This window comes from Carcharhinus amblyrhynchos, chromosome 9 (assembly GCF_965287045.1).
Source record: "Carcharhinus amblyrhynchos chromosome 9, sCarAmb.v2.hapA, whole genome shotgun sequence".
NCBI classification, from domain to species: domain Eukaryota; kingdom Metazoa; phylum Chordata; class Chondrichthyes; order Carcharhiniformes; family Carcharhinidae; genus Carcharhinus; species Carcharhinus amblyrhynchos.
The window spans coordinates 98,810,385-98,829,745 of NC_137332.1; the positions used below are offsets into that span (position 1 = coordinate 98,810,385).

General features: G+C 52.7%; 1 protein-coding gene across 1 annotated transcript; it reads right to left on the reverse strand.

The window, feature by feature from the left end:
• Window positions 1-3,925: 3,925 nt before the first annotated feature.
• LOC145348645 (nuclear factor 7, ovary-like) lies at window positions 3,926-13,587 on the reverse strand. Its single transcript, XM_080196811.1, has 4 exons — window positions 13,340-13,587; window positions 9,157-9,173; window positions 8,779-8,891; window positions 3,926-4,473 (listed from the first exon to the last, which is right to left on the reverse strand). The coding sequence occupies exons 1-4, from the start codon at window positions 13,523-13,525 to the stop codon at window positions 3,926-3,928; spliced, it is 864 nt and encodes a 287-aa protein (XP_080052937.1). The 5' UTR covers window positions 13,526-13,587.
• Window positions 13,588-19,361: the final 5,774 nt, after the last annotated feature.

Below are 19,361 nucleotides of genomic sequence, written 5' to 3' on the forward strand. Positions count from 1 at the left end.
ACCAGCTGCCGTGGTGGGAATTGAACCTATTTCCCTCGAGTATGAGCCCGATGGCTCTGGATTACTAGTCCAGAATACTCCATCACCATCTCCCTCCCATTAACGTGTCGGACAGAGAGACCGCAGTCCCTCCCCCCAGCTTCTTGCCCAATAAGCTACTGCGACAACTTGCATTTATGTAGCACCTTTAATTCAGTAAAATCCCAAGATGCTTCATTTGGAGTGCGATCCTGAGCCACTTATGAAGACAGTAGGACAGGTGACCAGAAGCCTGAATCAGATGATGTTTAAACCAACATCTCAACCGAGCTGTACCTCATTTTCCGATCACTCCCCATCCCCTCCTAACTCTAATCTCCCCCAGCCCCACAACCCTCTGAGACTCCCTGTCCCTTGGGCAGGCACGACTGACGGCTATGCTTTCAGCAAGCCTGGGACCCGGGCTCTGGAACTCGGTGACAGGTCGCACCTTCTTTAAGGGATGGCCTTTCCCTGCTGGGAATGTGCTGGTGTCAGGTCAGCAATGATTTGGTACAGCTCGGGCCTGGTTTTCGGGTAGGTACTGGCTCATACTGGCTTCTGCTCAGTAACGTGGTGCGAATAAACAACCTCTGATACAATTAACGAGTGAGTTAGTTTGTTTGTTTGTTTGTTCTCCTCTTCAATGTTCTTCCCTCTTAACTCTGGCCGGTAACACCCACAATCCCACCCCAACCCTGGATGCCTCACCCAAGTGACCCCCATGAGGGTTGCTATTGGACTACGTTGTGAAGCTCATGGTGTAAGAGTAGTAAAAAAGCAAACTTAGAAATATATCGTCATCCCTGCGCAGTGGCTGGGTCAAAATCCTGGAATTCCCTCCCTCGCAGCAGTGTGAGTCAACCCACAGTATGTGGACTGCAGCGATTCAAGAAGGCAGCTCACCACCACCTTCTCAAGGGCAACTAGGGATGGGCAATAAATGCTGGCCAGCCAGTGATGCCCCATGAATGAATTAAACAAAAGCGCACACATGCACACCTCTGTCATTCAACACACACAAAGGCATTTCCTCCAGTGACCTGGTGACCAGAATGGAAGAGTGCTCAAATGACAGGTACCGACTGCTTATACATGGTGCAGAATGGAAAAATCAACCCCCTTCTCCCAGAACCTGGTACGATCATAAGCTATAGATTCAGAAATAGGCCCTTCGGTCTATCGAGTGTGTTCCACCATTCAGTTGGGTGGCACAGTGGCTAACATTGCTGCCTCACAGCGCCAGGGACCTGGCTTCGAATCCCGACTTGGGTCTATGTGGATCCTGCACATTGTCCCCGTGTCTACGTGGGTTTCCTCCCACAGTCTGAAAGATGTGTTGGTTAGGTGCATTAGCTATGCTAAATTCTCCCTCAGTGTACCCGAATAGTGTGGCGACTAGGGGATTTTCACAGTAACTTCATTGCAATGTTAATGTGAGCCTATTTGTGACACTAATAAATAAACGTTATTTATGGCTAAGTTTCTCAACTCCATTCTCCTGTGTTCTTCCTCCGTAACCTTTGATCCCCTTACTGATTAAAGCAGAAAGTGAGGGGTCTCCAGCACTCCCTCCATCACCCCAACTCAAATCTTCACCATTGGCTAAGACCTCAACTGGGCCAATTACCTCACACCAATTAGGAGCTGGAGTAGGCCACTCGGCCCCGCGAGCCTGCTCCACCATGCTATAATAGCATGACTGAACTGATTGTAACCTCAACCCCACATTCCCACCAACCTCCCTGATAACCTTTCACCCCCCCCTCCCCGGAATCTATCCAGCTCCGCCTTATAAATATTCAAAGTCTCTGCTTCCACTGCCTTTTAAGGGAGAAAGTTCCAAAGATCTATGACCCTCTGAAAATAAGTTCTTATGGCTTAAATGAGTTACTCCTTATTGTTGAACAGTGACCCCTAGTTCTAGATTCTCCCACAAGGGGAAAAAGTCTCCCCACATTCAGCCTGTCAATATCACTCAGGATCTTAAAAGTTTCGATTAGGTATTAGAATTCCCATAGTATAGGAGGAGGCCATTCAGCCCATCGGGTCTATACCAACCACAATCCCACCCAGGTCCTATGCCCGTAACCCCACACATTTACCCTGCTAATCCCCTTGACACTAAGGATCAGTTTACCATGGTCAATCAATCTAACCCACACATCTTTGGACTGTGGGAGGAAACCGGAGCACCCGGAGGAAACCCACATGGGGAGAATGTGCAGACGCCACACAGACAGCGACCCGAGTCCCTGGCGCTGTGAGGCAGCAGTGTTAACTACTGTGTCACCACCCTTTACACAGCCAAACTCCAGTGAATGCAAACCTAACCTAATCCAACCCTAACCTAATCCAACCTTTCATCAGAAGACAATCTGTCCGTTCCAGTCTAGTAAATCTTCAAACTGCTTCGAAAGCATTTATATTGTCCCTTAAGGAGATCGATACACAATACTCCAGATGTGGTCTCACCAATACCCTGCGTGACCTCCCTATTCTTGTAATTAATTCCCCTTGCAATAAAGGAGAACATGTTGTCTGTGGTTCACGATTCTTCGCGAGGATGTTATTAGACTATCGGACCCCTCCCCCAACCCACTCCCCATACCATTTGGCCGCCTGTAGCGTTTGAGCCCAGGATGGGGTGTGTTGAATACCCTCCCAGTTGGCTGGGTGGCTCGTAGTGACAACAGTCGGAGCTCCACACCATTGAGGGCAAGGCGGAGTGCGGGATCTATCGTCCATTCAGCTTCAGACGCCACTCCGTCCATCTCCAGTGGGCTGGGGCTGTCTCCTGTAGGTGTTACCTACAGGCTGCCCTGCAGCAACACATGAAGGTGACTCCCATGGTGTCTGCCTCCTCTCAGATTCCCTCTGCACCACCTCCCCCCCCCACCTCCCTCCCCCTCCGCCCCATCACTGTTAAGGGCAAAGGCAGCAGAGGAAACTCTTTCCCTGAGGCTCTAAGTTGCGGGGCAGGCCTCCTCCTCCTTCCACCCCATGAAACCCCCAAAAAAGCCCCCATGTCAACCCATTCACACTGAGTCTGCCAGGTTCACACACACAGTAAGACTCACTCCAATATTGGACCCAAACCCTGGAGAGGGGTGAAGATCAGAGGGCAGGGCACGAAGAGAAGGACGCATAAGAGGGTGTGAGGGGGGGAAGGAAGTGGAGTGGACAGGGTGAGACCCAGGGTGGAGGAGTAGAGTTTGGGGGGAGAGACAGGCAGAGGGAGACAGCAGAGGGTGAGGGGCAGGGGGTAGTGTTGGGCAGAGGCTAAGCCCAAGGTGAACAGGAGAGGGGGAGGTGGGGGCAGTGAGAGAGGAGAGAGGGAGAGGCCTGAGGACAGCAGGTGCAGGAGGAGGGAGAGAGAGAGAGCAGAGTGTGAGGCCGAGGCACAGAGGGATGGAGAAGAGAGAGCAAAGGGTGATGCTCAAGGAGGGCAGAGGAGGGGGCTCAGGGCAGTGGGTGAGCCATGAGGAAGGTCAGGGGAGAGCAAAATGTGGGACAGAGGTGGAGCCCCGAGGAGGGGGGGAGAGCAGTGGGTACTGGAGCGATGGGTTAGGGAACTGAGGGTGCTCTCCTGAAGAAGTCAGACACCCGTTAAAACAGAGAGGAGAATCAGAGCTGCGGCGCTGTGTTCGGGCTGGAATCAGATTGACAATAAACGCTGTGTGGAGAAGCCCGTGATACATTTTAATCAGGACACAACACACAGTTCAACACAACTGAGATCGGGAGACAGGCCTGAGGGGGGGGCAGTGAGGGTGAAGGAGGCTTAAACAGCTTCACACAGAGCGGGGTGGGGGAGGAGGACCGGGGCTCGGTTGGTTTCGGGGATTGGCAGGAGCGTGGTGAGTGTTGGAGGAGAGTTGGGATTTGGGTGGGGCGGGGGGGGCGGTTACAGATTCAGGCTGCACAGCCTCAGGCCCTCGGTGTTTCCGGGACAGCTGGTTAGGTACGGACTGAAATAGGGGAAGACTCTCTCGGTGAAGGTGTCTCTGAAGGTGTAAAGGTGGGACATGTCGTCAGCGTTGTAGAAGGAGACCTGCCCTCCCTCGAAATCCAGGTAGATGCCCACCTTCCTGGGCCTGGCGCCCAGAGTGAGGGGCACGGAGGGCCACTCGAGGGCCTTGTACTCATTGCCGTTGCGCAGCCAAATGGTATAGTACCCGTCGATGGGCGAGAGGGTGATCCGGCCTTTCCTCTGCACCGACTCCCTGGCCAGCCCCAGGTCCCAGGCCGTCTTGTTCCCCACGTCCACCTCCCAGTAGTGCCTGCCCGACGTGAAGCCCTGTGCCGCCAGGATGTTGACGCAGGGGTTGAACATCTCCGCGGTGGAGGCCCGCAGCAACCGGGGGCTGTCCGTCAGCCGCACGTGGGTCAGGTCCTCGGACACCACCAGCTTCCGGTGCGCCGAGCCGGGGTCGAGCGTCAGGGAGGCTGGGACTGGGAGAGACAGAGTCCGGTTAAAACCTGCAGGAGCGCGGCGACCGACAACCCGACAGATTCACCTCCCAACACCATCCCGCCATTCCACCTGACCACACAAGGACAGGCCATTCCACCCATCATACCTGTGATAGCTCTTTGAAAGTGTTAGCCAATTAATCCCTGCTCTTTTCCCATAGATCAATGTCCTTCTCCCAATCCAAGGAATTACCCAATTTCCTTTCGAAAATGATGTTTAAATCCACTTCTCTATCCTTGCAGGCTCGCTGTGCAGCGATGATCATGTTGAATCACAGAATCATACAGTGCAGAAGGACCCCCTTTGGCCCATTGAATCAGCACCGACCACAATCCCCCCCAGGCCCTATCCCGGTAACCCCACATATTTACCCTGCTAGTCCCTCTGACACTAAGAGGCAATTCAGCACAGCCAATCCACCTACCCCGCACATCTTTGGACTGTGGGAGGAAAGTGGAGCACTCGGAGGAAACCCACGCAGACATGGGGAGAATGCGCAAACTCCGCACAGACAGTCACCCAAGCTGGGAATCGAACCCGGGTCCGTGGCACTGGGAGGCAGCAGTGCTAACCACCGTTTCACCATGCAGCCCAATGGTGGGCAGAGCAGGCTTGATTGGCCAGATGGCCTAGTCATGCTCCTAATGTCTATGTTTTTGGTCACCAGGGTGGTCAGAGACCAGATGGATGACTGTAAGGGTATAAGTCAGGGCCCTTCAAGGCACCATGGTAGCACAGTGGTTAGCACTGCTGCTTCACAGCTCCAGGGACCTGGGTTCGATTCCTGGCTTGGGTCACCGTGTGTGTGGAGTTTGCACATTCTCCTCGTGTTTGCGTGGGTTTCCTCCGAGTGCTCCGGTTTCCTCCCACAGTCCAAAGATGTGCGGGTTAGGTTGATTGGCCATGCTAAATTGTCCCTTAGTGTCCTGAGATGGGTAGGTTAGAGGGATTAGCAGGTAAATATGTAGGGCCTGGGTGGGATCATGATTGGTGCAGACTTGATGGGCCAAATGGCCTCTTTCTGCACTAAAGGGCTTCTATGATTCCCTGATACGCAGATCTAATTTCCCAGAAACTTGTGATGGACATTTCTCCCGCCCTTTGGGATGCTATGTAGATGTCTGTGATTCTGAACTAGAGTGGGAGACTGTAGGATGTGGGTTAATGTGGGGCTGAGTACAGTGATGATATAAGGGAACACACCCAGGGGGGTCAGTGTGTCATTAAATCCGTACGGATCAAATCATGGAGATAACCCCTGGCTTGTATTTTTTAGGATAGGTTATTGCGAGCTTTGCTAGCTAGGCCCAGCATTTATTACATAAGAACATAAGAAATAGGAGCAGGAGTAGGCCATCTAGCCCTTCGAGCCTGCCCCGCCATTCAATAAGATCATGGCTGATCTGTTGTGGCTCAGTTCCACTTTCCCGCCCTCTCCCCATAACCCTTAATCCCCTCTCTTATCAAAAACCCATCAACCCGCTTCTTAAAAATATTTAGCGAGGCAGCCTCCACCACTTCAACGGGCAGAGAATTCCAGAGATTCACCACCCTTTGAGTGAAGAAGTTCCTCCTCAACTCCGTTCTAAACCGCCCCCCCTTTATCTTGAGGCTGTGCCCCCTAGTACAGCACAGGCTATTTGGGCCCCCCATGCTGTGCCGAACATGACACCAAATTAAAGTTAAAAGTTAAAGTTAACTTATTAGTGTCACAAGTAGGCTTACATTAACGCTGCAATGATGTAACTATGAAAATCCCCTAGTCACCACACAACCCCATGCATTTACCCTAGCTGCTTCCCCTGACACTAAGGGGCAATCTAGCCTGGCCAATCCATCTAACCCGCACATCTTTGGACTGTGGGAGGAAACCAGAGCACCCGGAGGAAACCTACGCAGACACAGAGAGAACGTGCAAACTCCACACAGACAGTGACCCAAGCCGGGAATTGAACCCGGGTCCCTGGAGCTGTGAGGCAGTAGTGCTAACCTGTGCCACTGTGCTGCCCCTTAAACTAATCATCTTAAACCGATCCCTTCTTCCTGACCTGAGTCCATATCCTTCTCTTCCTTGCGTATTTATGTGCTTATTTAAGAGGCCCTTAAATGTCCCCACTGTATCTGCTTACATCACCACCTCCCTGGCAGCACTTTCCAGACACCTACCACTCTCTGTGTAATAAAACTTGCCCCCCAAATCTCCTTTGAACTTTCCCTCTCTCAGCTTAAGTGCATGCCCTCTGTTACTGGACATTTCAACCCTGGGAAAAGGATTCTGACTATCAACCCTATCTCCACCATTCAATTTCAGTGAAGTCCCTTTGGTGTAGGTACACCCACAGTGCTGTTAGGAGGGAGTGCCAGGATTTTGACCCAGCGACAGTGAAGGAACGGCCCATGTATTTCCAAGTCACTCACCATCAGCCCCCCTTCAAAGCTGAAGTGCCAGGTACCAGAAGATGGCATTGAGGAACTGTTCCTGTGACAGGACTCGAAGGCAGCAGAAGGGAAATTTAATTTAACAATCCATCACTGTCGCTGGGTCAAAATCCTGGAACTCCCTCCCTAACAGCACTGTGGGTGGACCTACACCTCAGGGACTGCAGCAGCTGAAGATGATGGCCCACCAGCACCCTTCTCAAGGGGCAATTAGGGATGGATAATAAACATTGGCCGTGTGGGGTTTGCACATTCTCTCCGTGTCTGCGTGGGTTCCCTCCGAGTGCTCCAGTTTCCTCTCACAGCCCAAAGATGTGCGGGTCAGGTTGATTGGCTATGCTGAATTGGCCCGAGTTGCGGCGGGGAGGGGGTAAGCAGGGTAAATATATGGGGTTATGGGGATAGAGTGGGATTGTTGTCAGTGCAGGCTCGATGGGCCAAATGGCCTCCTCCTGCCCTATAGGGATTCTATATTCTTGAACCCATGCCCGGGGCTTCTGATTACTACACTGGTGAAAAGAGTACATCACCTTGAGCCAGCATTACATGATAGCTAAAATCCATGGGTTAAAGGCAATGAGAGATGACACTCACTAAACTTGTATTAAATTGGAATTGAGATGGATAAGTAACAAATTGATCATGTTTTGACAGTGCACCAAGAGACTAGCTTGGAGGTGAGGACATCTATAACTAAGGTGAAAAATCTGAGGGACAGAATCTTCAGCAGAGACATGAGAAAACAAAACTACACACAAATTACTGTAGTGGTTTGGAACCGTTCTACAAACTGTGACTGACGCTGGATTAATGGTTGAATTTAAAATCAAATTTGGTGGATGTTTGTTATCCAAGCGTAATAGCTGAGAGGGGGCAAAAATTGAGTTAGATCAGCAAAGGGGCCAAAGATATGCAGGCAAGATGCAGGGCCTGGGTAAGATGCTCTTTCTGAGAGTTGGTACAGACTTGATGGGCTGAATGGCCTCTTTCTGCACAGTAGGGATTCTATGGGCTGAATGGCCTTGTCTACCTGTGCTACAAGATTGAGGAATGGCTCAGTAAGACAAGAGGTACCCATCCCAATGTACTGACAAAGGGCTCTCATTGACAAAACAAAGCTGCAGTTTTACTCTGTATCTAACCCCGTGCTGTACCTGTCCTGGGAGTGTTTGATGGGGACAATGTAGAGGGAGCTTTACTCTGTATCTAACCCCGTGCTGTACCTGTCCTGGGAGTGTTTGATGGGGACAGTGTAGAGGGAGCTTTACTCTGTATCTAACCCTGTGCTGTCCCTGTCCTGGGAGTGTTTGATGGGGACAGTGTAGAGGGAGCTTTACTCTGTATCTAACCCCGTGCTGTACCTGTCCTGGGAGTGTTTGATGGCGACAGTGTAGAGGGAGATTTACTCTGTATCTAACCCCATGCTGCACCTGTCCTGGGAGTGTTTAATGGAGACAGTGTTGAGGGAGCTTTACTCTGTATCTAACCCCGTGCTGTCCCTGTCCTGGGAGTGTTTGTCACGGTGATGTAAGTGTAATTTTACCTGTCACTCTAAGCATTGATAAGAAGCTTGCAGCACACTGGGACTGTCAATGTAGGTGACCTAACATGGATAAGTGGAAGATTGAATTGTGGGAGTGTGCATTAACTAAATGGCGATCGGGAAGCTAACCTTTGACATAATGAGATTGAGACAGTAAGTTGTATTGGCGAAGTTACTCAGAGGTAACAAGGTAAAGGCCGTACAGCTCATCCTAACATAGGAGGCCTCAGCAAAGGAGCCGGCTCTCTGAGCCTCTCTGGGTGCAGCTGGGAATTCAAACTCCACACAAAGGTTCCTGTACCTGGGCTGATGAAGTCCTTCATCTCTTTCCACACCTTGTACTGCAGCGGTCCCTTAAACAAGCCCAGAGGCAGCTGAGTCGATGTTTCACCCGGCAACTGGACATCCTGAGGCCTGCGGGCATGGTCAGGAACTGGTCAAGTTGGAGGGCAATGGAAAAAAGGGCAGAGGGAGAGAGAGAAAGGGGTGATGGGAGGGTCTGGAGGGGGGAGTGTTCCGGGGAAGGGGGGAGGGAAGGAGGGAGGGCAGGCCAGGGGCGGGGGAAGAGGGTGGAAGAGCAGGGGGTGGAGAGGAGGGGGTGGGGAGGAGGGGGAAGAAGTGGGGGGATGGTGGGGGGAGGGGGAGAGCCTGGGAGGAGAGGAGGAGGTTAGGAACATACCTTTGCTTGCTTAATTCCTGCAAATATAAGAGAGAGAGATGGAGGGAGGTCATTTTGATTTTTTCAGGTTGCTGACTAATTACCCAATTTACACCAGGGCCTCGCGCTCTGTCATACCTGGGCCAAGCACGTTGACCTTTTGTGTGGACAAATATGCAAACAACTCTTGGAAGGTCAACTTCTATAAAAGCAAATTATTGCGGTGGCTGGAATCTGAAACCAAAAGAGAAAATGCTGGAAAATCTCAGCAGGTCTGGCAGCATCTGTAGGGAGAGAAAGGAGCTGACATTTCGAGTCATGGATAGTGGATTGGTTAACTAACAGAAAGCAAAGAGTGGGGGTAAATGGGTGTTTTTCTGGTTGGCGATCAGTGACTAGTGGTAAGCCTCAGGGATCAGTGTTTATGATTTATTTAGATGATTTGGGGTTGGGGACCAAGTGTAGTGTGTCAAAATTCGCAGATGACACTATGATGGGTGGAAGAGCAAAGTGTGCAGAGGGCACAAAGTCTGCAAAGGGATATGAATAATCTAAATGAGTGGGAGAAGGTCTAGCAGATGGAGTACCATGTTGGTAAATGTGAGGTCATCCATTATGGTAGGAGTAACAGCAAAATGGACTATTATTTAAATGGTAAAAAAATTGCAGCATGCATGCATCTGTGCAGAGGGACCTGGGTGTCCTAGTGCAGGAATCTCAAGGAGTTGGTTTGCAGATGCAGCAGATAATTAAGAAGGTAAATGGAATTTTTTCCTTCATTGCCAGAGGGATGGAGTTTAAAAACAGCGAGGTTATGTTGCAGCTGTATATCGTGCTGGTGAGGCCACACCTGGAGTACTGTGTACAGTTTTGGTCTCCTTACTTGAGAAAGGGTATACTGGCACTGGAGGGGGTGCAGAGGAGATTCACTAGGTTAATTCTGGAGTTGAGAGGGTTGGCTTTTGAGGAGAGACTGAGTAGATTGGGGCTATACTCATTGGAATTCAGAAGAATGAGGGGAGGTCTTATAGAAACATATAAGATTACGAAGGGAAGATATAAAATAGAAGCAGGGAAGTTGTTTCCACTGGTGGGTGAAACTAGAACTAGGGGTTGTAGCCTCAAAATAAGGGGGAGCAGATTTAGGACTGAGTTCAGGAGGGACTTCTTCACCCAAAGGGTTGTGAATCTGTGGAATTCCCTGTCCGGTGAAGCAGTTGAGGCTACCTCATTGAATGTTTTTAAGGCAAGGATAGATACGTTTTTGAACAGTAAAGGAATTAAGGGTTATGGAGAGCAGGCTGGTAAGTGGAGCTGAATCCATGAAAAGATCAACCCTGATCTTATTGAATAGCGGAGCAGGCTCGAGGGGCCCAATGGCCTATTCCTGCTCCTAGTTCTTATGTTCTCATGAGTCCAGCCAACCCTTTATCAAAACTAAAAGGCATAGAAAGTGGGAGATATTTGCACTGCAGGGTCAGGGAATAGAAGATGAGGCAGAGTCACAGAAACCAGGGAAACCGGTTAATAGCTGTCCACAGAGAGAATAGAGGGTGTGAATGGCCAGACGCCAGAGAAGGTGAAATAAAGATGTTGGGTTGGGGGTTGTGGGGGGGGAATGTATGGGACAGAAGGAAGATTTAGGGGAAGGGAAGCAAAGGAGAGAAAAGGTAAGGGAAGGGGGGTGAAGTAGGGGAAAAGAGTGGGAAGTAAAGCGAAGACAGACAAGAAAGAAATACAAAGCAGAGGACAGTAAGAAAAATTAAATAGAGTGAAAACAGAGGGGTTGATGTGGGGTAGAGCAAATCATCTGAAGTTGTTGAATTCAATGTTGAGACTGGAAGGATGTCCCTAGCTGGAAGGTGAGATGCTGTTCCTCCAGTTTGCGTTGAGTTCATGGAAACATTGCAGCAAGCCAAGGATAGACATGTGGGCATGGGAGCAAGATCGTGGCAAACAACCGGAAAATCAGGGTCCTCATTGTGCACAGACCAAAGGAGCTCAGCAAAGTGAGCACCCAGTCTACACTTGGCCTCTCCGATATAGAGGAGAGCACATGCACCAAATTGAAAGAGGTGCAAGTGAAACGCCGCTTAACCTGGAATGAATGTTTTGAACCTTGAATGGTGAGCTTGGAAGTAGTAAAGGGATAGGTGTTACACCCTCTGCAATTGCATGGGAAGGTGCCATGAGTGACGGGAGAGGTGTTGGGTGCAGTGGAGGAGTGGACTACGTTATCCTGGAGGGAGCGGTCTCTATGGAATGCTGACAGAGGGAGAGAAGGGGAGATGTGTTTAGTGGTGATATCACGCTGGAGTCGGTGAAAATGGTGGAGGATTATGCTTTGTAGAGGGAGGCTGGCGGATTGAAATGTGAGAACAAGGGGGAGTCTACTCTTATTCTGGGAGGGAGGGGAGGGGGTGAGGGTTGTGGCTCAGGGGCTGGAGCGCACGCTGTTGAGGGCCCTGTCGACAACTGTAGATGGGAATCCATGGTTGAGGGAAAAGGAGCACGTATTAGAAGCACTACTTTGGAAAGTGGCATCGCTGGAACAGTGCGATGGAGGCGTAGGAGCTGAGAGAAAGGTCAGTTCCTGATGGAATCAGTCCCAGAGAGAGTCCAGATCTCCATGTTTGAAGATAACGGGACCAAGTGCTGGAGTTTGGGAAGAAATTTGGCTTGGCCGTGTCAAATCACGAGCTGACCCTGTGCTGCCTGAGGGGGTGGGATGGGAAGAGGGTGAAGCAAACTGGATGGGCCAAATGGCCTCCTTCTACCACAGTGAGGTTCAGATGGCAACTGGAGACTCACCAAGGAAAATCCTTTTATCGCATGGCCCCCAGGGAAGTGCAGAGCAAGAGTCATCAGATCACTCCTGCCAGGCTGGACGGGTCAAATGGCCTCCTTCTGTGCTACAGGAATCTATCACAGGTTTGGAGTGTAGTGTAGAGGCCACTCGGCCTATCTCATGGCTGCTGGCCGGGAACAGCTTGTGCAAGCAATTCCCATTCCCCTGCTCGTGTCTGTGGTCTGGGAGGATAGGGCATACCTATGGGCTTTTTGGTGAGGGTCTCTGTCCCTATCACCTTTCCATCGAGTGATTCTACATCCATCACCCAATACCCTGTCAGCACCAAAAAAAAAACATTTCGCAACTCCACTCTCATCCTGTCAACAATTGCGTTAAATCTGTGAATTTGAGATAGAGTTAGGCAGGTTTTAATCTACAAGGGGGTCATGGGTTATGTTGGTGGAGCGGGGGGGCGAAGGAGGGCAGGTCAGAAAGTGGAGTAGAGGCCACAATCAGATTGTGTAGAATGGCGTAGAGTGGGGCCCAGGCTCCGAACGGCCTATTCCTGCTCATGGGCGGCACAATGGCACGACGGATAGCACTGCTGGCTCACAGTGCCAGGGACCAGGGTTCGATTCCCAGCTTGGGTCACTGTCTGTGTGGAGTTTGCACATTCTCCTCATGTCTGAGTGGGTTTCCTCCGGGTGCTCTGGTTTCCTCCCACAGTCTGAAAGATGTGCAGGTTAGGTTGATTGGCTGAATTGCTCCTTAGCGCCGGGGGGATTAGCAGGGTAAATATATGGGAATAGGACTTGAGTGATGGTGGTTAGTACAAGCTCAATGGGCCAAATGGCCTCATTCTGCACTGCAGAGATTCCGTGATTCCATGTTGTGCTATTTCGATAAGGATAGACAGCTACTGAGGTTCTGGAATTCACTCCCTGGGCATCATCAGCCTCTTTTCCTCTTCATTCCCTCTTTAAAACTCTGCCAGCAAACTAAAGTTTAACATTTTTTTATTAGTGTCACAATTTGGCTTACGTTAACACTGCAATGAAGTGACTGTGAAAATCGCTACATTCCAGCGCCGGTTCAGGTACGCTGAGGGAGGATTTAGCGCGGCCAACGCATTTAACCAGCGCGTCTTTCAGACTGTGGGAGGAAACTGGAGCACCCGGGGAAACCCACACAGACACTGGGAGAATGTGCAGACTCCACACAAACAGTGACTCAAGCTGGGAGTCGAACCCAGGTCCCTGGCGCTGGGAGGGAGCCGTGCTAACCACCGTGCCACTGTTTTATTGTTTAACCGTTCTCCTGTGAGGCACAGTGGGATGTTTCCAGGCGGGCCTGTTCTCTACCAAGTTGCTCCTTCGAACTCAAGGTCAGGACCACCGCCACCCCCCCCCTCACCTTCAGGAACTCGACGTCATCGCCCTGGGCCTGTTGTTCTGCCAGCTCCTTCAGCTGAGCGTCCAGACTCCGCCGGCCCTCCTCCGCTTTCCGCGCGGTCTCCCGGATCAGTCCCAGGACGGAGTTCTCGTGCTCGGCCAGCTCCCGCATCAGGCTGTCCTCCCGCTCCTGAAGAAAACGGTGCATCTGCAAGAACTGCTCCTTCACGTGTGAACGCAGCTCGTCTGACCCTTTCTGCCGAGGAGAGTGGGGGGGGGCATTACGTCAATGAGAGAGCGAGACAGAGCTGTTGGGGGGTGGGGGGGCAAAGGCCTTTCAGCCCTTGTGTCTGTACTGACTCTCTAAATGAGCTCACCTCGCTTCGCTCCCCAGCCCCAAACTGTCTTCACTTTCCCCTCCCGCTCTGATCCCCTTTTCACTACTCCAATTGAACCCCTGTCCCTCCAACCTCCCCCCCCAAAACCACACGGAAAAGCTCCTCCTCACCTTTTGCAAATCACTTTTGCTGGGGCCTCAGCTATTTACCATTTATATAGATGATCTGGAGGAGGGAACCGAGTGTAGGGTGTCGAAATTTGCGGATGACACCAAGATTGGTGGAACGGCAAATTGTGCGGAGGGTGTGGAGAGTCTGCAGAAGGATCTAGATAGGCTGGGCGAATGGGCCAGGAAATGGCAAATGGAATTTAAATGTTGGCAAGTGTGAGGTGGTCCACTTTGGTAGGAATAATGGTAGGAAGGACTATTACTTACGTGGCGAAAAACTGCAGCAGGCGACGGTGCAGAGGGACCTCGGGGTCCTTGTGCATGAGTCGCAAAAACCCAGCCTGCAGGTGCAGCAGGTGGTCAGGAAGGCGAATGGGATGCTGGCCTTCATAGCGAGGGGGATTGAATATAAAAGTAGGGAGGTCTTGCTGCAGCTGTATAGGGCATTGGTGAGGCCGCAGCTGGAGTACTGTGTGCAGTTTTGGGTGCCGTACTTACGCAAGGATATTTTGGCCTTGGAGGGAGTGCAGAGGAGGTTTACTAGGCTGATACCGGAGTTGAGGGGGTTGAGCTATGAGGAGAGGCTGAATAAACTAGGCTTGTACTCGTTAGAGTTTAGAAGAATGAGGTGAGATCTCATTGAGACGTATAAGATGATGAATGGGATGGATAGGATAGAGGTGGAGAGACTCTTCCCGCTCAGAAAGGACAGTAGGACTGGGGGGCACAGCCTCAAGATAAAGGGGGGGTGGTTTAGAACGGAGTTGAGGAAGAACTTCTTCACTCAAAGGGTGGTGAATCTCTGGAATTCTCTGCCTGTTGAAGTGGTGGAGGCTACCTCGCTAAATATTTTTAAGACGCGGATTGATGGGTTTTTGATAAGAGAGGGGATTAAGGGTTATGGGGAGAGGGCGGGAAAGTGGAACTGAGCAGCGACAGATCAGCCATGATCTTATTGAATGGCGGGGCAGGCTCGAAGGGCTAGATGGCCTACTCCTGCTCCTATTTCTTATGTTCTTATGTTCTTACTTCCATTCTCAATCCTTTTCCGAGCTGGATAGTTTCTATTCTGTCCAGCCCCCGCCTCATGATCGTGGACATCTGTATCACATCCCCGCTTAGGCACCTTCTCTCCAAGAACAGTCCCGACCTCTCCAATCTAAACTTATAGCTGAACCTTCTCATCCCTAAAGTCATTCTAGTGAACCTCTTCCGCACTCTCTCCAATGCACATCCTTCCCGTAGTGCAGCACCCAGAACTGTACACAATACTGAGGTCAAACTAGCGACTTATACAAATTGCCAACCCTTACTGCAGGACCATTCAATAAAGTCCAGGATTTGTGTGCACACTGACACAGGCGTGCATGTCCGCACGCAGACCAGCCCTGGCACACGCCAACATGGGCACACGCCCAGGCCGACCCAGGCACACGCCAACGCAGTTGTGTGCCCGCACACAGACAGACACGGGCATGCATGCCCGCACACAGACAGACACGGGCATGCATGCCCGCACACAGACAGACACGGGCATGCATGCCCGCACACAAAAAAACAGGCACTTCTGACAGTGCAGCAGTTGCATCATCCATGATCTTTGGGTGCAGCCTTTCATGTGGGACTTGAATACAGAACCTTGTTGTTCCTAAGCGGGTTTGCAACACCCAAATAATATTCCATGATCTTGTCGTTTAAACTTCTTAAGATGAATTAAACCGACACATTTATGAACCTGCACTTTTCCAAATTGCAATTTCTTGTCTCCAAATTAAAATCTCCAGGCACAGCCTTTCCACTCGTTCCCAGTGACAGACTGTGAGCTGTGGAGAGGGGGAACGCAGAGTTTTAAAAACCTGAAATATTCCCAATTTTACCTTGACTTCCGAGGCTTTGCCCTGCTCCGTATCGATGAAGTCAGTGAACGCTGCCATTTGATTGCGGACAGAAGCGATCTTCACCTGCATCTGTTCCTGTGGTGGGATTCAGAGAAGACAGGGTAACTTTGTGATACGATGCCACCCACCCCACACGTGGGCTCACCCACACCCACGTCAACACGTAGCAATGCCGGAGATCGGCCAGGACAGCACGGCTGTTTACCTTCCAGCAGGGGAGGCTGAGGGGAAGGAGCGGGACAAAATTACGAGGGGCCCCAAACAGGTTAGACAGGAAGGATTGGGGTGGCACGGCGACACAGTGGTTAGCTCTGATGCCTCACAGTGCCAGGGACTCACGTTCAATTCCCGGCTTGGGTCACTGTCTGCGTGGAGTTTGCATGTTCTCCCCGTGTCTGCGTGGGTTTCCTGCTACAGTCCAAAGATGTGCAGGTTTAGGTTGATTGGCCATACTGAAATTGCCCATTAGTGCCAGGGGAAATTAGCAAGGTAAATGTATGGGATAGGGCCTGAGTGGGATTGCGTCAGTACAAACTCAATGGGCCAAATGGCCTCCTTCTGCACCGTAGAGTTTCTACGATGCTAAGATTGGTTTCCCCTGGGCGAGGGGTCAGTTACCGGAGGCATGGATTTAAGGTGATTGGCGGAAGGATTAGAGGGGACACCCAGAGGGTGGTGGGCGTCTGGAATCCACAGCCTACATTGTTGGCTGAGGCTGAAAGACTTGGTAAAGGTACCTGGATCTGTACCTGAAATACTGGAACCTGCGGTGCAGCTGCTGGGAAGTGGGATCAGAAAGGGGGGCTAGTTTATTTGCAGCTAGCATAGGCACGATGGGCTGAATGGCCACATTCTGCACCATACCCTTTCTGTGGTGGGCAGACGGGGCAGTGGGCAGATTTGGCGAGGGAGTTGGTGAGGAATTCAATCGCAGAGAAAGAGAAGAGTGAGCCAAGGTAGAGGGGAAAAGGCCTGGAGCCAAGGGTGGGTAAGGCCTGTCGGAAGGGCCAAGGGGAGATAGTGGTCAGGGTGGCCTCCTTTGGGCAGTACGTGAATTTAAATATGGTCAGGACTCGGGACAACTGCCCTGCTCCTCATCCCACACAATCTCTCACTCCACCCAAAAGGGGCAGAAAGGGCCTGAGTCAAAAGACCCACCGGCAATGCAGCCCCCTCCTTGGCACTGACCCTCTGACAGTGTGGCACTCCCTCGGCACTGACCCCGGAGGGGGGTCGGAGGGGGGAGGAGGAGGAGGAGGGCTGGGAGAGGAGGAGGGGGGGGGAGGAAGGAGGGGCGGAGGAAGGAGGGCCGGACGGGGGGGGGGGAGGAAGGAGGGCCGGACGGGGGGGGAGGAAGGAGGGCCGGAGGGGGGGGGAGGAAGGAGGGCCGGACGGGGGGGGGGGGAGGAAGGAGGGCCGGACGGGGGGGGGGAGGAAGGAGGGCCGGACGGGGGGGGAGGAAGGAGGGTCGGACGGGGGGGGGGACGGGGGGGGGACGGGGGTCGGACGGGGGGGGACGGGGGGGGGACGGGGGTCGGACGGGGGGGGGACGGGGGGGGACGGGGGGGGGGGACGGGGGGGGGGGACGGGGGGGGGGACGGGGGGGGGAGGGTGGGGGAGGAAGTTGGGGGGGGGACGGGGGGAGGAAGTGGGGGGGGGGACGGGAGGAGGAAGTGGGGGGGGGACGGGGGGAGGAAGTGGGGAGGAAGGGGGGGGTAGGAAGGGGGGGGACGGAGGGAGGAATGGGGGGGACGGGGGGGGAGGGTGGGGGACGGGGGGGGAGGGTGGGGGACGGGGGGGGGAGGGTGGGGGACGGGGGGGATGGGGGGGAGGAAGTGGGGGGGGGACGGGGGGAGGAAGGGGGGGGACGGGGAGAGGAAGGGGGGGGATGGGGGGGATGGGGGGAGGAAGGGGGGGACGGGGGGAGGAAGGCGGGGGGACGGGGAGGGGGACGGGGAGGGGGACGGGGAGGGGGACGGGGAGGGGGACGGGGAGGGGGACGGGGAGGGGGACGGGGAGGGGGACGGGGAGGGGGACGGGGAGGGGGACGGGGAGGGGGACGGGGAGGGGGACGGGGGCAAGAGGGAGGGTGGGGGGGTGCTGGTGTGGCACCACTCCTGGCCCAATGCTCCTGCTGTCAAATCCCCAATTCAACAGAGGGTTAGTAGGCCAAAGCCTGCCCGCAGTAGCTCCGGGTACCTTATAGACTTGGGCAGCCTCTCTCACAGGGCTGGCCTGGTGCTCGCAGTGGGCCGGGCTGTCTCGGCAGAGCACACACATTAGCTGGCGGTCGGTGTCGCAGAACAGCTTGAACCTCAGGCCATGTTGCTGGCAGTACAGGCCGGCCTGCGAGCGGGCCTCCTCGCTCATGGCCTGCGCCACCTGGTTGGAGCGGAGCGGGCCCTGGCAGGACAGCTCCCGGCACTCTGGGCAGCGGGGGCCCGGGGCCTGCTGCCGCTGCCAGTACCGCTGCACGCATACCCGGCAGAAGTTGTGGCCGCAGTGGAGGATGACGGGGTCAGAGAACACCTCCAGGCAGATGGGGCAGAGCAGCTCCTCCGTGAAGCTGACATGAGCCCAGGCCAGAGCCATGGCAACCCGGAGCAGGCCAAACAGAGGCACTGTCACATGGGACACCTTTAAAGGTTAGGAGCCCATTGGGTGCCACGCTGATTGGTTCCTACTTGGGCCTGCCAGCCAATCCCAGGGCCTGTTCTTTGCTGCTGCCCAGACCATTTCAACAGGCCCAAATGAGAATTTACTGGCAATCAAGGACTTGGGCGTGTCTCTCAACTGTGATTAGCCCATCAGAGATGACACTGGGTTGCCACGGTGATGCACATTTAGGCTAATTTCTCCTTTATTCCCTCCCCACCTTCCCCAAAATGAGCAAGAAGCCTCCGGCCTACATCCTTAGAACAATTTCCAAGGGACAGGATCAAATGCTCCTGGTTTTGATTTGACTTATTATTGTCACATATATTAACGTATAGTAAAAAGTATTGTTTCTTGCATGCTATACAGACAAAGCATACCGTTCATAGAGAAGGAAAGGAGAGAGTGCAGAATGTAGTATTGCAGTCATAGCTAGAGAAAGATCAGCTTAATGCAGGATAGGGCCATTCAAAAGCCTGAGAGCAGCAGGGAAGAAGCTGTTCTTGAGTCGGTTGGTTTGTGACCTCAGGCTTTTGTATCTTTTTCCTGAAGCAAGTGGATGAGCGAATGTCCGGGGTGCGTGGGGTCCTTAATTACGCTGGCTTCTTTTCCAAGGCAAAGTGTCGGCAGAATCAATGGATGGGAGGCTGGTGTGAGTGATTCATTCATGATCCTTTGTAGTTTCTTGCAGCCTTGAGCAGAGCAGGAGGCAAACCAAGCTGTGATAGAGCCAGCAAGAATGTTTCCTGTGCTGCATCTGGAAAAGCTGGTGGGAGTCATGGCAGACATCCCAAATTTCCTTAGTGTTTGAGAAATTAGAGGCTTTGGTGGGCTTTCTTAACTGTAGTGTTGGCATGGGGGGGAGCAGGACTTGTTGGTGATCTGGACACCTAAAAATTTGAAGCCCCCCCCCATGCCAACACTACAGTTAAGAAAGCCACAAAGCCTCTAATTTCTCAAACACTAAGGAAATTTGGGATGTC